This window comes from Podarcis bocagei, assembly GCF_964188305.1.
Source record: "Podarcis bocagei genome assembly, chromosome: 11".
NCBI lineage: Eukaryota > Metazoa > Chordata > Lepidosauria > Squamata > Lacertidae > Podarcis > Podarcis bocagei.
Genome location: NC_138136.1, coordinates 42912629 through 42928839, shown reverse-complemented (window position 1 = coordinate 42928839; position 16211 = coordinate 42912629). Strand labels below are relative to the sequence as shown.

At 44.4% G+C, this 16211-nt stretch overlaps 2 protein-coding genes across 3 annotated transcripts; one reads left to right on the top strand and one right to left on the bottom strand.

Moving 5' to 3' along the window:
- Positions 1–3066: 3066 nt before the first annotated feature.
- On the bottom strand, positions 3067–14219 carry CDC20B (cell division cycle 20B). Of its 2 annotated transcripts, none has more exons than XM_081213272.1 (4): positions 13947–14219; positions 13028–13099; positions 8666–8737; positions 3067–3737 (listed from the first exon to the last, which is right to left on the bottom strand). In XM_081213272.1, exons 1-4 carry the CDS (start codon positions 14007–14009, stop codon positions 3492–3494), a joined length of 453 nt encoding a protein of 150 aa, XP_081069398.1. In that variant the 5' UTR covers positions 14010–14219; the 3' UTR covers positions 3067–3491. The 2 variants fall into 2 exon arrangements, with proteins under 2 accessions (XP_081069398.1, XP_081069399.1); XM_081213273.1 differs by having other exon boundaries at positions 13958–14219.
- On the top strand, positions 4743–7587 carry GPX8 (glutathione peroxidase 8 (putative)). Its single transcript, XM_081213247.1, has 3 exons — positions 4743–4999; positions 6080–6341; positions 7014–7587. The coding sequence occupies exons 1-3, from the start codon at positions 4787–4789 to the stop codon at positions 7175–7177; spliced, it is 639 nt and encodes a 212-aa protein (XP_081069373.1). The 5' UTR covers positions 4743–4786; the 3' UTR covers positions 7178–7587.
- Positions 14220–16211: the final 1992 nt, after the last annotated feature.

Sequence of the window (16211 nt, the reverse complement as noted above, 5' to 3'; positions counted from 1 at the left end):
CTTGTAAATTCTGTATTATAATCTGAGAAGAAGGTGGAGAAAAGAACAGCCCTTGGTTTTTAAGTCCCATTTGATTTCTGTTGAAGTTACTTTTGAGTAAAATATACAGTGGTACCTCGGGTTAAGTACTTAATTCATTCCGGAGGTCCGTTCTTAACCTGAAACTGTTTTTAACCTGAAGCACCACTTTAGCTAATGGGGCCTCCTGCTGCTGCTGCTACTGCACCGCCGGAGCACAATTTCTGTTCTCATCCTGAAGCAAAGTTCTTAACCTGAAGCACTATTTCTGGGTTAGTGGAGTCTGTAACCTGAAGCATATGTAACCTGAAGCGTATGTAACCCAAGGTACCACTGTATGTTGAACTGCAGCCCAACAGTCCTCCTCTAGATGCAAGCACCATAATCCTGTAACTGAACTATTGCAAGCATAGCTGAGGGCTACCAAAAGCTTTTCAGCCACGGATTCTAGTCTTTTAACCAGCACCATAACTTGTAACACAGGACAAACTTTGCTGATTCGTTTTTTAAAAACTGACTTGGTATTTGTCGGGTCATCCCCTAAAGACTGGGAGACTCACCTCTTTAAAACACTGCAACAGCAAGGGAGGATATAATCCTGTGCCTCTCACACTGTTGTTTCAGTAGTCCCTTCATCCCATCTCCTCTCCCAGAAGTGGTGCCAGGACTTTAGGGCCCCACTCTGCAGACTGACCACAAGGGCTCACAATAATAAACATTACCATCTAACAACAGGGCCCTATCAGACCACATCTTAGCATCTGGGGGCGGCAGGATAAAACCAGAGCCTAAAATTATTTAACTGCCCTACTGACTCCAACTACAATGGGGGCAAAGCTACAGCGCTGCTGGCAACAGCAGACAGAAGAGGGTGGCAAGAGGAGGGTCAGTAAGGGCAGAAGGCTGGGTGGTTGCACCCTCTCTCAGTGCCTTGGAGCTTATGAAGGGACAGGCACTGCTTTCGGAAGAAGACCCAGCAAGAACAGTGCTCAGGCAGTTTGGTGTGTATGAGAGTAGAGGCGGTGAACCTCAGTCCCGGGGGCCAAATACCAGGGCCAGCCACCCAGGTGAGGTGACAGCGGCAGCTGATCCCAATGTAGATTTTTATTCAGGGCCAGCCCACCCATAAGATCAAGCGAGTCAACCGCCTCAGGTGTCAAAATCCACAGGGGCAGCTGTTCCCAAGGTAGATCTTTCTTCCTCTCTTACTCCTGATGTAGATCTTTCCTCATCCTTTCTTCCTCAGCAGGGAAGGAGGCACCATTTTGGGGTCTGCCTCAGGTGCCAAAATGTCTAAGGCCAGCCCTGCCTCCAACCCTCTACATCTGGGCTCTTAGGACCCTCCCTAGGCCGTGTCTGTTATGTACTGAAGTTCTCACCCTGGGCCAGCAGGGGATACTGTAGATAGTTTTCACTCAGGTCCACATATGCAAATAAGGGATTGAAAGTGGCATTCAGTGATTGGATAGTTACAGAAAGTGGTTACTGTTGCATTGTAGTGGAGCTCTGTTTAAGCAGGCTGGCTGAACCCTTCAGTTCAGTTCTGTTCTGGCCTGTGAATAAACAAGAGCTGTTTGAAGAATCGCTGTGTCATCTGATATGTTCATCCACAACTTAACAGTGTCCCCTCTCCTCAGCCACACTTTTCACTGGCCACTCTTTGTCCTCCTCAACTCTTTTTGCCTCACTGGCTGTGTCCATGAACTCAGATAAGGCCTTCTTGGATGGAGAGACAACGCAGGTGGGTGTGCAGTGACCTCTGACTTCCATATGGCTGGAATGTAGCCTACAGTAAGAGCCACACCTATTGTTCCGAACGCTTTTGCATCTGGTCCCAGGCGACTCCCGGCAGGTTGCCCACAGCAGGCTGCAGCCCCGAGGCTGAGAAAGGTTGCCCACCCCCCTTTCTGTGGTGATTTCCAGCTCATACGCAAATCACAGTTCCACCCACATTTCTCATGGCACTTGGCTTTCTGTGGCTTTTGTGGTTCATCTTGAATACAGACTCTTCAGAAACCCACCCAGCCCACCTTTGGCAAATGACAGTTTAGCTTGCTCCAGCTATGACAGTGCACATAAGTGCAAAGGACTTGCTTCCTGGCACAGATTAACTGGAGAAGTACGGTACTTCTAATTGTGTTTTAAGGATGTTTGTGTCAAGTTTCAGGAAACTGTCAGGAGATGAAGACGAAGGTTTTCAGGAACCTGGTCTTTAAATGTCACCTTGAGACATGTGGAAGCTTGTTGTTGTTGTTAGACTAGTAATAATATTAATCAGGATGTGCCAAGCTGGTTGAGCTCTATTTGTTCAGTTACACCAAAACTATGTTAGGCTTTAATCACCTGTTTTGTTCACTGTCAGCTGTAGTTGCATTGTTGAACAGTTTCCCCATGTTACCAAACTCAGCTTACAGAGACAGAAAGCAGAGATCTGTCCTTTTTTGTGCATTGTTTGATCCATAAATTGTTATTTATTTTCCTACAATTTAGCAAATTCGGTTCAGTTTCAATGCAATATTCCCTTAACATTTTGACTTCCCATCCTTACTTCCATGACATTTCTGTTCAAATCCTTCATCTACCACCTTAAATGTAATACTTATTTCTATAACATATATCCTACATTACATTCCTTTATCATTCTCATTCCTTTGCTTATATTTGCAGTCCTGCCTGCGATTTCATTTGACTATAGCATTTTCTCACTCTTCCGCAAACATTCTCTTCCATCACATAGAGGAGGGAGAAAGGTTGTTTTCTGCTGCTCCAGAGAAGCGGACACGGAGCAATGGATCCAAACTACAAGAAAGAAGATTCCACCTAAACATTAGGAAGAACTTCCTGACAGTAAGAGCTGTTCGACAGTGGAATTTGCTGCCAAGGAGTGTGGTGGAGTCTCCTTCTTTGGAGGTCTTTAAGCAGAGGCTTGACAACCATATGTCAGGAGGGCTCTGATGGTGTTTCCTGCTTGGCAGGGGGTTGGACTCGATGGCCCTTGTGGTCTCTTCCAACTCTATGATTCTATGATTCTATGATTCTATGATTTTGCTGTCAGTTTCGCCATGTTCATACAGTCCAATAGTTTTAAAGACCATTCCTCTTTTGTTGGAACCTCCTCTTCTTTCCATTTCTGCACTTATGGAATTCTGCCTGCTGTGGTAGCATACATAAATAATCTAAGCAACTTTCTGGGACCTCTGCACCATATTATTCCCAAAAGAAATGCTTCAGACTTTTGGGGATCACAATTTTAAACATATTCTTCTATTCATTATGTATCATTTCCCAAAAGCCTGTCACTTTTCTACAAGTCCACCACATATGAAAAAAATGATCCTTCAGCCTGTTTGCCTCTCCAGCATTTACTTGATATAGTCTTCTACATCTTGGCTAGTTTATTAGGTGTTAAAATACCACCTGTATATCATTTTCAATTTTTTTGCATTTATTAATCTGGAGTTATGGAGTAATGTCTAGAATAACCCCTTTACTTTGAGGGAATCACCCATCTCTGTACACTGACTTGGAACTGTCATGATTTTCATCAGATCAGGCCCATCATCTGAGGTAGCAGGACTCTCTGCAAAACTTTGCTCCCCTTGGTTTCTGCTGCGTGACTGCTGCCACCTTGTGGAAATTGGGCTACTAGCAACTGGAGAAGATGCCAGTTTCTTCACAAGGGAACTTTTAAAATGTGAATAGGAAGTCTTGCCTGGAGTCTGTTTAAAACAAAAAGCAGTAAAGTGACAACAACGGTGATACATAATAGTTTAAAGTTGCTTATATTTATTAAACACACTATAAATAAATGGATTAGGTTTTGTGCAGTCAAATATTGTTTCAATAGTTATTGTTGTTGCTATTATTATTTATAGATTGCTTCCAGAGTAAGTCTGCACTTACCTGGAAATAAGACCAATTTAACTCAGAGGGATTTACTAGCCTGGTATAGAAACTGTGCTGTGAGTTAGCGGCATTTAGGTATCAGTGAAATAAATGTGTGAAGCCTGACAGGATAAAAGCCCTATTTGTCCCAGTGGGAATTAAGTGCAACTAACATTGGTTGCAATCCTGTATCTACTAACCTGGGGATAAGCCTCTTTGAACTTGATGGGACTTACTTCTGAGTAGACATGCCTGTGCTTGTTTGTTTACCCTGGATCCAGCCTACTCTTTCTAACTGTTCAAGGTCCTTTACATACATTCTCGTTAACATTAACAAAGCGATTTCTGAGAATCAGATTATGCCCACTAGTTCATTTGCAAGATGAGTAGACCAGTTTCTAATGAAAGCAATCAAGAGAAGAAGAAGAAGAAGAAGAAGAAGAAGAAGAAGAAGAAGAAGAAGAAGAAGAAGAAGAAGAAGAAGAACAACAACAAACAACAACAACAACAACACTCTAATCCCCTGCATAACCATAGATCAGATGACAGTCTGGGAGAAAAATGTGGGGGAGAAGGAAAGCGAGAAGAAAATATGGTTTGTTGCCAAATTGTAAAACAGAAGAAATTGCATTTAAATGGAAAAGGGTTTCTAAAATGCTGACTTGCTGTCAATAAATTTCTTCTAAAGATAAAGAATAGACCAGTTTCTAGACCCCGCAGCCTAGAACTTTAGGCAAAGTCTGGGCTGGGGGGGGGGGGGACAGGACACAGCCTGCCTTCTGGCTCCCTCTTCCACCTCCCTTTCCAAGCTGCTGTGAGTTTTGTGTTTCAGCTCCTCCTTCACATTCCAGGCCTGCTGAGACTTCCCCCAAAATCCTCCAAAATGGAGCCGCCTCTGCCTCTGCCTCTGGCAGCGTGTTCTTTGAAAAGCTCGAGGCTGAAAACCAGGGTTTTAATCATTTTCTTCTCTATGGTTTTGTTCACAGCCATACTCGGCCTGCTGCAACTTAAGTACTTAAAGCCCAAAGACTTTTATTCCTTTGAAGTGATGGATCCGAAAGGCAGGACCGTTTCGTTGGAGAAATACAGAGGCAAAGTAAGTGACACGTATTTTGTTTCTGAAATCTTTGCATGGAGCGATTGTCTTCTCCGTGCATAATAATGACATTTTACGTCCTTTGAGATGCAGTCTGGTTGTAAAAAAACAACAACACTGTGAATGTAGATTTATTTTAGCAGTTAGAAGAATACTGGAAGTGGGAATCCAAGTCTCCTGAGTACAAGAAACAGTTCATAATATTTGCTGGTGTAAATGGAGACGTTCTAACTTCCAACAAAGTAGTTTCAGCAACGGCAGGGCTTCTCCTAATATCATATGCAATGAACATCTAGCACATAGAATGGGAAATGTTACACTTGAATTCCCATTAGCCCCAGCCCGCACGGCCAACGTTCAGGGCAAATGGAAGCTGTAGTTCAACACCTGTTGAACTACAGGTTCCACGTTCCTGATCTAGCATCTACAAGGGGGTGGGGCGGCTGGTGCCTTCCTGTGCTGCTTGTGAGCCTTCCAGAGTCATCTGGTTGTTGTCAACAGAGGGTCTGATCCAGCTGGCCTTTTGGTCTGCTCTAACAGGCCTGTTCTTTTGTAAGTCATCAAAATGATTCTCTTGTTTTATTACAGAAGCTGCAAACGTCTGCAGAATCCAATGGCTAACTATTGTGAAATGCAAACAATTGATGAGTTTGATTCTTGGGCTTTTTAATAGTCCCATTTCTTTCTTTTAAAAATGCATCGGTTACTGTTAACAATTGGATTTTGTAAACATTAGGAATAATCTAGCCAATGCATTTCGGTGAATTGAAGTTGTGCTGATGGTTTACATAATCCCTGCAATTTCTCCAGAGTGGGGGAAAACAGTCCTATGCAGTAATCGCTGGTACTAATATTTTCCTTCCTGCAATTGAAGAAGTTTACTTTGTGGCAGCCAATGGCTAAAACAATGCTGAATAAATGGATGGCTGTTTTTCTGCAATTGAAGCTAAGCTGAACGTGTATACTTTTCCTACATTAATAACTGAGATGGTCAGAATGTAAAGCCATTTTGTTAACTTTGGCATAAGCAGTCTCTCATCCTCTTTCTTTCTCACTGCCCTGTTTTCTGTCTCCCTGAAGGCGTCTCTGGTTGTTAACGTGGCTAGTTACTGCCAGCACACAGAAAAAAATTACATCATGCTGCAGGAACTGCACAGGGAGTTTGGACCATACCACTTCACAGTGCTAGCCTTCCCCTGTAATCAGTATGGGGAAAAGGAGCCAGACACAAGCCGGCAGATTGAATATCTTGCAAAATCAAATTACAGAGTAACTTTCCCCATTTTCAAGAAAATAAAGATTCTAGGAAGTGAAGCATCGCCCGCATTTCAATTTCTAATAGGTAAGCATGTACAGCGTTACCTCTAGGGGGAAAGTGGACAGGAAAACATACAAAATGTGGTACTGGACACAGAACCCAGCTTCCCAAGAATCTTGTTTTTTTAAAACCACCACCAAGATTCTAGGCCTTAAGATGAAATCCTAACCCCACTGAATTGAGCAAAGGGGAGAGATGAGCAGAGATGTGGAAAGGCAGCTATGGACTGTGTGTTGATCAGCAATAATGATTAGCTCCAGGAGCCTAGTTTCATATTACTGTAATTCATTAGGAGGAAGAATTTGGCAGTCCAGAGAATCAGTGGGAGCTAAGCACATCATTCCTATCGATCTCAGTGGCACTTTGACGCATCTTTTGGAGGCAGTACGCTTCAGAATACCAGTTTCTGAAAACGGCAGTGGTGGGCCGCTGTGAGAACAGAATGCTGGACTAAGATGGACCACTGGCCTGAGCCAGCAGCTGGGTCTTCTGTCATCTGTCAGGGATTCTTTAGCTGTGATTCCTGCATTGCAAGGGGTTGTGCTAGATGACCCTTGGAGCCCAACCCTACAGTTCTAGGGTTCTAACATTCTTCTGTTCTTATAAGGGGGTTTTGTTTTTTAAAAAAAAAAAATCAAATCTGAATGGTGCCCCTTTCTGCTTGCAATACAAACTAATCTTGTCTTGTTCTTGCAGATTCCTCCAAAGCTATGCCTCGGTGGAATTTCTGGAAGTATCTCATCAACCCAGATGGGAAAGTCGTGAAGTTCTGGAGACCCGAAGAGCCCATAGAAAGCATCAAGCCAGATATAGCTGCTCTGGTCAGGCAGATCATTTTGAAAAGAAGGGAAGACCTCTGACAAAGCGGGTGTGCCTTTTGGATTCCACAGGGCAACCTCTCTCCTCGGCCCTTAGTACATTCCTGCTTAATAATGGTAAAAGCTGGACAAGCAGTGGTTTTTCTTACTGGATAAAATTTTGGTAGCTTTCGACAGAAAACTCTTCTGTTTAAGGAGCAGCTCTTAAACCACATGAGCAAAGAGAAGCATCGGTATGCTGTGCAATTCACCCAGCTGAACCCTGGATTTGGCCCATGGTCATGGATAATGGGAATTGTAGTCCCATCTGGAGGACCACAGGTTCTCTACCCCTGTCCTAGATGAATCAAAATAAGGTATTCTTTCCTTCCCAGCAGGTTAATGAAAACACCGTTTGCCAAATAACTCAAGTAACACTATTTAACCCAATAATGAAAGTACAGCGTGAGAAATTGTCCTGCCATTGAATCATTCTGTTTAAAGCTGATAAAATATAGCATTTTATCAACAACGGCAAGAAATGCATGCTCCATTGAGGGTGGGGTGAGGTGGAGGGGGGGAATAACAAAATGTAAATAGTTTTTATGAAGAAGTTTTATTTTTAAAAAAGAGATAGAATAAGCCAAGTCTGCTGGGGTGTTCTCTTCTATACACTGGTTTGCAAAATAATTTTCTATTGCACGATTGAGTAAACTGGAGCATTAAGGGGGGGGGGAGGGAAATTATAATTTTCCTACATACTAATAGCAAATTAAGTCTTGTGAGTGTGGACACTTAGGAAACCAAAGCACCGCTATCCACATACAAGAGGGAGGTATCAGCAGGCTTGGAAGAACTCCAGAGTTTACAGAAATGATTGCCCAAATAGTTTTTGCGGGGGGAGGGAGGTTTCTAGCTGGGGAGACTCCTGAGAACCAGACTGATAGGCCTGAAGGACCAAAATTGACCCAGGTTCCCCATCACTGCTGTAGTACGACCAAGAAACAGAATTATGGAATGTGATCCTAAAGGGGGGGGGGGGCTTCTGGTGAAAAGAGGGGTGGGGCACCCGTCAGTGTTTAGCTTTGCAAAAGTTCCATCTTACATTCTTCTGGGGGCCACATGGACAGGAACTAGTTTGGTAGTCAATATTTGGGGGCCTGCAGGTTCAGATTCTACTGCAGTAGTCACTCCAAAAGGGAACCTTTACTAGATCCTATACAAATGAATGGATACCCTTTACAGGTCCAGTAAGAAATGCTGGCTTTGGGGAAACTGTTGCCATGATGTCAAAAGCTTCCTTAACACAGTCCCTTGCTGACAGATATCCTGCGTGCGCTCTCCTCCACATCCCATGGTCATGGCAGGCCATTCATAAATACCAGTGCATGAACATAGCAAGTTTAACCATTAGTAAGTTCTCCTCTTCATACTACCAAAAAACACACACCCTAAAATGTGTAATAATTGTTTCTCTACTTTATTTTGCATGGAGAATGGTAGGTTACCAATACAGTTCATATTGGGAGTCCCATACAAAAGAATCCGTACCTCAGTTATTGGGAAATATTGATCATCCACCTGTGAAGTTTGTCTCCTGTGCTGCTTGGTGTTAGTGATGTCCTGTATAGATAAGGATTATTTGGGCTTTTGGTAAACTCAGCAGTTCAAACATTTCACCTCATGTTGTTAGAACAGATGAAGTTAGCAATTGCTCAATATCACATCCTAATACAGTGGTACCTCAGGTTACAGATGCTTCAGGTTACAGACGCTTCAGGTTACAGACTCCACTAACCCAGAAATAGTACCTCAGGTTAAGAACTTTACCTCAGGATGAGAACAGAAATGGCGCAGCGGCAACGGGAGGCCCCATTAGCTAAAATGTTACCTCAGGTTAAGAACAGTTTCAGGTTAAGAACGGACCTCCAGAACGAATTAAGTTCTTAACCTGAGGTACCACTGTACCCTGCTTGCTGAAATAGTCTATTCAGAGGGGGACACATATGACAAACCCCCTCACAAACCTCAGCATGATGAAAGAAGGTGTGGAGGTGGCTATGGAATTGCCACACTCCCCTGATGTCCCCATGTTCAAGCTACATCAGAAGGGGTTATGTTGATGTACCGATGTACATGTCTAAAGCTCTTCCCAAGTTGAGGAAGAATCCTGACTGGCAATAGGGGAGGAGGTCCTCCTTGTATGGTATTCATACATTGGTATGTGAGCAGAACTTCTGAAGTAGCTTGAGCTTGCAGATATCAAGTCGGAATATATTTTATTTATTGAATTGATATCCCACCTTCCTCCCAGAAGGAGCCCAGAGTGGCAAACAGAGGCACAATTTAAAAGCAAAGCAGAAATGTTCTGAAACAGTTAACGCATTATTAATAATAATAAAAAAATCTAAAAGCAGCTACAGTTTAAAACATTCTAAAAGCATTTAAAAATATTCCTCCATCCAATGATCTTGAGGTTGCCAAGAACAGTAGTGTTCCTCAGCCACCAGATACCTGGGTAAACAGGGATTCCCCCTGAAAGTTAATAACGATGGAGACAAGAACACTACACAACACCTCACTGTGCAGAGTTGTACAGTGGGGTTGGCTCACACATTGAAAGACTGTGTGGAGAAGATTGTGTGAACTTTGGTGTTTAAACATGAGGCTCAAATGTGCACTGAATCTCTCTTGCATATTTTGTACATGTGTGAAGGGTAATGCAGACTAGATTGCGGAACAAAGAATGAATGTAACTATTGCTGGTTGTAAATACTCCCATTACAGACTGAAAACAATTTGCACGTGCAGAAGAAGCAGAATTTCAGAACGGCAGTGACTTCTCATGTAATAGACACTTGAACACCCCAGTGATATGGGTCCTCCAGAAGTCTTCAGCATACAGTCTGACTAAAAGTTTCCCCTTTGGATATTACATTGTAGAATCAGACATCTCGCCATTCAGATGCTTCTGAATGCCACTTTTCTGAAATCCCTTGATCCTTATAAACATCCTTGGCATTGAGGAGAGACAGTCTTAAGTCTGCCTAATCTACCAAAGATGTGACTTATCTTTGTGCCAGAGGATCTCAGGGGCTAGATCCCCATCTCCTGCGTTGGACTCCCAAACCCACAGCGCATAGATGGAAAACTTTTTTCCCAATTTGAATACCACATTGCCTTTAGGGGGACGCATGCCAGTAGGTGGAGCAACCGGTGTGCCTCTTAATCTTTGTAAAGGTAAAGGTAAAGGGACCCCTGACCATTAGGTCCAGTCGTGACCGACTCATCTTGCTTTATTGGCCGAGGGAGCCGGCATACAGCTTCCGGATCATGTGGCCAGCATGACTAAGCCGCTTCTGGCGAACCAGAGCAGTGCACGGAAACGCCGTTTACCTTCCCGCCAGAGTGGTACCTATTTATCTACTTGCACTTTGACGTGCTTTTGAACTGCTAGGTTGGCAGGAGCGGGGACTGAGCAACAGGAGCTCACCCCGTCACGGGGATTCGAACCACCAACCTTCTGATCGGCAGGTCCTAGGCTCTGTGGTTTAACCCACAGCGCCACCTGCGACCCTCTTAATCTTTGTACAGTAGGCTATATTCCAGCCATGCAAAAGCCAGAGGTTTCTACATACAATTCATCCATGCAAGCAAGTGGCATAATTGCAATTCAAGGACACATTCCAGCTGGGCCAAAACACTCAAGGACGTCACAGAGCAGGACCATTAAAGGGTGGGGCCTGGGGAGGGGGCACTGCCTTAGAGGAGCTGAGAGACCTGGAGAGCAACATTTGGCCCCCAAGCTTGAAGTTCCCCACCCCAACCATCGCTGTTATTTCTACTGTTGTTCCTTTCTTCCCTTTCACCATATGGCAATATATTCACTTCAGCAGACAAGCTAGTCTGGAAGAGATGAGTTAAGCAACTGGCCAGAGTTGGAAAGAGCAGAGAACAAATTCATAAAAGCCAACAGTTTGATCAGAAACAGGCTATCTTATTGCAAGTTTTCACAACACCGCAGGCACTGGTGGGTTTCCGCAGCAGTGGCTGTTAACGATCCTCTTCCATCAGAGACAAATGGAAAGCATTTAGCCTATGACGCATGGTCATGCAATGATATGGAAGTGTATTTAGTTGCTGGAATAGGTACAACAGCTAACTAATAGTACACTGCCAAGCCATCACACACAAACACACAGAGAGAGGTCAAACGGAATCAAATGGATATGCCAGGGTGAGAGATGCTACACGAAACGACATCTCTTGTTAAAATAAACAGCTGTTCATAAATAGTGCACACTTTTAGACCAGACTTTGTAAACCTGGTGCCTTCCAGCTGTTTCGGGCTGCAACTCCCATCACCCCTAGCCAGCACAGAGGCTGGAGCTGATGGAAGTTGTAGTTTGAAACAGCTTAGAGGGCACCAGGTTGGCAATGGCTGCTTACAAGATCCTTTTTATGGCTTCCCAGTGCAGATGTAAAACAAAATGGGATAATGAAAGGAATATTGTAGGGGGCATCAATATTAGGTGTCCAGTTCCCTGCTTATATGGAAATTGATTTACTTTTAATGCAGCCATTGATATTGGGTAAGTTACATTCATTAAGATTAGATATATCCTAGTTCCCAGAACCTCCCAAGCACTTCAAGGTGACCAGACCCATCCATAAACATCACTTTATTCCTTTATTTTACTGTCACTCTGAACAACCACGCCTGAAGAAGATTGTTGTGACGTTCAGAACTCTGCAAAGCAGCTAACAAGCGTGCTCAAATAATGCCAGAACATTTTCGAAGATCTTACTATACAAACCCCTGCAGTTGTCCGATGATCACAATATGTGCCGTAGGCTGGCAGCTGAATGTCAGCTGGTGCCTTTCAGATATTCATCCAGCTAACAATACACTGCCATTCCACCACACACACAGAGAGACAGCGTCACAGCAGGGTCACTCCGACAACAGGGAAGCTGGGCAGAGATGCAACGGGCACCCTCGTTGTATAGCTTTCTTCATATGCAGGCAACACACCTCTTTGCCCCAGCCTTTCAACTATATACGTCTGTGTATGTATATAGATCGATTAGAACCCACCATTTTCTTCTGAATCATTTTAACTGATTTTACTACCTTTATATCGTTGCTACCAGCCTTAGGACCCTATGATAAAGAGTGGGCAAGACATCCAAAATATAAAAATAAAAAGCCACCCTGTTGTCAAGGTGGTTAAAGAATGGTTTAGTGATTCTGACTGCAGAGCCAAGGCAATAAATCTGGAATTTTAAAGCACCTCTTTTAAAGCTGGGCATCCCAGTAGTGTTCGCAAGGGGGCGCACTCCCATTACATTTGTGGTGTTTGGGAATGCAACAGTATGGAGTGCAACCAGCAGCTGTAAAACAACAGGTATCCAAAACAGCCAGCTAGTACTGCACTGCCAAAGCGGTACATTCCTGTGTTCACGTTCAGCGTCTGCTCCTTCTCACTTACAACGCAGAATTGCTTCTACCCAGTGCTTTTCCCCCCTAAAAGAATGTATAGGGGTTCTCTCATTTTGACTCAAGAAAATCACAACTTTATAGTTCAAATCGGGAAAAATAAATACAGTAAATGGACAAAAGTACCAAGATTCACAAAATGTTTAGGGGTGTGCGTACCCCTGCATCCCCCCAGAAAAAAGCACTGCTTCTACCACCAAACACTCCCAACAGTAAATAGCCACAACCAGCATTTATACACTGTTAACACATTCATCTGTTTTGGCTCCTAGAACATCCATGTAAGCTTATACTGGAGGAAAGAACTACCACACAATGCCTATCACTTCCCATACTCTCTTCCAGAGGACACAAAAGTGTTGCAGGCAATCAAAAGCTTGCAGAGTCAGTTCTGCAGTTTTATAAACACTCACCTTAGCCAGAATCTGCAAACTTAGGTTTCTGGTCTGTTGGAGGTTTGTCCCCAGAGTTCTCATTATTTTCTCCTAGAAAGCAAACGTACAGAGATGTTACAATAACGCAGTTCAACCTTTAGGTGTCAGGTTTGAACCATGAAGAGGTCAGTTCACATTCTTAGTGACGTAACAAACCATGTGCTGTGTTTGCCCAGGCCTAGTGACCTTTCACATACACCCTCCCCTCCATCTCATGGCGCATTTCTGTATAGGGCTTTGTAAAAAAACAAAACAAAACTACCCATCCTAACTAATCTGGAAGCACGTCTTGATTGGAAAAGAGAATGAACTGTGTGGCTGTGTAGCCTTCCGTAACTTGCAATTTATTGTATTAGAATTAGACGGTCCTTATTTTTAAGGAACACCACATACACCCTAACAGACCCATCATCATCATCATCATAATTAGAGGCACCGACCTTTATTTTCCCAGTCTTGGCCTCCAAAGGTTTTCTAACACAGGGATCTAATGTGTGATTGCTCAGAAATCAGTCCCACTATAGTTTTTCCCTAACATCATGAGCCAATGTGGGTGTATTCAGAAATGAGTCCCACCATATTAAACAAGAGATTTCTCCCAGGTCTTATGTGCATAAGATTGCACCCTTAATAGTTGAAGTTTTAATTAAGGCTGAAATCCTAACTTCATGGGGGGGGGGGAGAGCTCCACTGAATTCAAATAAGACTTACTTCTGAGAAGACACGGGTAGGATTGCTAAGCTGGCCAGTGCTTAATGCACTGAGCACTCAGATCACTCTACTGAGTGTTGAAATTAAAATTTTGCAGGATATAAATGTAAAAAAAGAAAAGAAAAGAAAAGATAGCAACAAAAAAAGTGATGGGAGGGCGGAGAGAGACTGAAGGACGTAGATTTACCCACAACACACTTTCATCCGTCTTGACCTTCCGGGCTGCGAATCTTTCTAACTTCCACTCCATCTCTGAAGAGGGGCTTGCTGGCTTCTTACTTGCTGGAGCTGAACAATCGCTTCTCTTTCCTGATCCGCCCCCACTGGATGGAATCCTCCCCCCCCCCCCCAGGCTAGAGCAATGAATGTTTCCAAACAACTAGAGGAGATTCTGATCTTGCCTGCTGCTTCTCAAGAGGCTCTCCTGAGGTTGCCTTATTCTCCCCCTCCTCCAGTCTATGCCCACCTGCTGCTTGTCTCCGCAGAGAACCCCCTTGCTGCGTTACCCTATTCCCAGTCTCCACTGAGGTCTCTCCTCGGTTGGAACCATTTAAAGAGACAGAACAAGCGGCAAGGAGAGCGGGAATCCCTTGCCCCGACTCCTGATTGGCTGAACCGGTGTTCTGACGCAAGGAGGTTCCCTTCGTTGGAACGCGGCGGCGCGCAACGTTCGCACAAACGGCGCGGCCCCCGCCTCCTCCACTTTCCCTTCAGTCTTTTCTTCCGATCCCGGGCAAAACCCCGCTTCTGCTGCACGAAGCGGAAACTCCTCCATTGTTTGCCGCGGGGCAGCGCGGGTAGAGCAGGTAACAGCAGCGCCAAAGAGCGCGGCGGCGGGCAAAGAAGCGCGGAAGGGCCTGGCTCGCCCCCTTCCCCAACCGATCTCCTGGGAGAAGATCCTTTCCAGGCTGTAGTCCCCGGGAGGTGGCTGGTGTAACTTGAGACGCGATCCTAACAAGCCCCCACCGCGGCTGATGGGGGGGGGGAGGCGTTGTCTGGAAAGGGCAGCAAATTATTAGTTCTCCCCCCCCCCCCCCAAGATTTTTAGTGAACGTGATAATAAACATACCAGGACTGAACTTAAAAACATGAACACACAACCGCAACACCAAAGAGAGACACAGGCTGAGTTGTGCAAGGGACAGCACTGAGACTTTGGGCTCTCTAGTCTGGTGTTTTATTGTGGGTGTAGCCTGGAATGTGTTCTTAAAGCAGAAATGGTGCATTAAATCTTTTATTTTATTGCATTTCTATACCACATTTTCCTACCAAGGAGCTCAAGGGGGTTCCATCGTTTTCCTCCTTCCCATGTTGTCCTCGCAACAGCCCTGTGAGGTAGGTCAGGCTGAGAGACTGTTACTGCCCCAAGGTCACCCAATGAGCTTTGTGGCTGAGTGGGGATTTGAACTCAGGTCTCCCAGATCCTAGTCTGGAGATCCTAGGTCCCAGATCCAGACATTGTAACCACTGGTGGTGACACAGCCATAGCGGGGGTGGGGGCAGCAGCTGGGTGTTTTGCCCCTGGTAAAGCCTCGCAGCTGTTCTCAACCTGTGGGTCCCTAGATGTTGTCGGACTACAACTCCCATCATCCCTGAGCTCTGGCCTTGCTAGCTAGGGGTGATGGGAGTTGTAGTTCAACAACATCTGGGGACCCACAGGTTGAGAAAGGCTGCTCCAGAGGGACACCATTGAAATTCCCACCCTGAATATGTGTGTGTGTACATGCAAATGTGCATGAGGGGGTGCCAAAGTGGGTCTGTGACCTGGGTGAAATCAAGCCCAGTTTTGTCTCATTGATTTGTTCTGTGTTTGCTCTCTGGAGAAACAAAAATCTGTATAGGATTTCAGCAGGAAGTTACGGAATATACACTGATTGGAAATGAAGCAGAGTGACTGCCCCAGGCACAAGCAGTATTGAAAGTGTGATTGCATGTAACTCCCCCGATTGCCTCATGAGCCCAAATAATCATGATTGTGCAATAAATTGTGGGAGGGGCCTTAGAGGGGCCCTAAGGAAGAGGAAGGTGACAGGCAGTGCCAGCTCCTGGACTGGTTGTAAGAAAGCAGGCAGGTGGGGGCTAGCTGGGGGGAGACCGAGGTTGGTGGTGCAGTGTTCAATTAGCATTCACAAGGCTGGTTTCAGATTTAAAAAATTAGCAGGAGGACTTTGTGAATCAAGGGGACGACTGCAATCCCCCCAAGGGTGAGCTCCATATCAAACATTTAAAAATTTCCCATGTAGAAACCAGAAGTTGTACTCTAGTGGAATGTATGAAAAGGGGTATAAAGTAAAGCTGTGCAATAAAACCATGACAACAGAAACAGTATAATGAGAACAGTTGGAAGTTTTATGCAGAAATTTTTATTTGATAGACATGATTTTGTATAAATTTTTGGTTCTTTTTTGTCTTTTTAAATTTTTTCTTTTATGTCTTGATATTTTCTCTTTTT

Coding starts and splice junctions, on each gene's coding strand:
- GPX8 (XM_081213247.1), top strand. CDS start 4,787: ATGGAGCCGCCTCTGCCTCTGCCTCTGGCAGCGTGTTCTTTGAAAAGC. Junction 5,000..6,079: donor TGGAGAAATACAGAGGCAAA/GTAAGTGACACG, acceptor GTCTCCCTGAAG/GCGTCTCTGGTTGTTAACGT. Junction 6,342..7,013: donor CGCATTTCAATTTCTAATAG/GTAAGCATGTAC, acceptor TTGTTCTTGCAG/ATTCCTCCAAAGCTATGCCT.
- CDC20B (XM_081213272.1), bottom strand. CDS start 14,009: ATGGAGTGGAAGTTAGAAAGATTCGCAGCCCGGAAGGTCAAGACGGAT. Junction 13,100..13,946: donor CGGATGAAAGTGTGTTGTGG/GTAAATCTACGT, acceptor TTTGCTTTCTAG/GAGAAAATAATGAGAACTCT. Junction 3,738..8,665: donor AATATTTCCCAATAACTGAG/GTACGGATTCTT, acceptor TGTTTTAAACAG/ACTCCAGGCAAGACTTCCTA.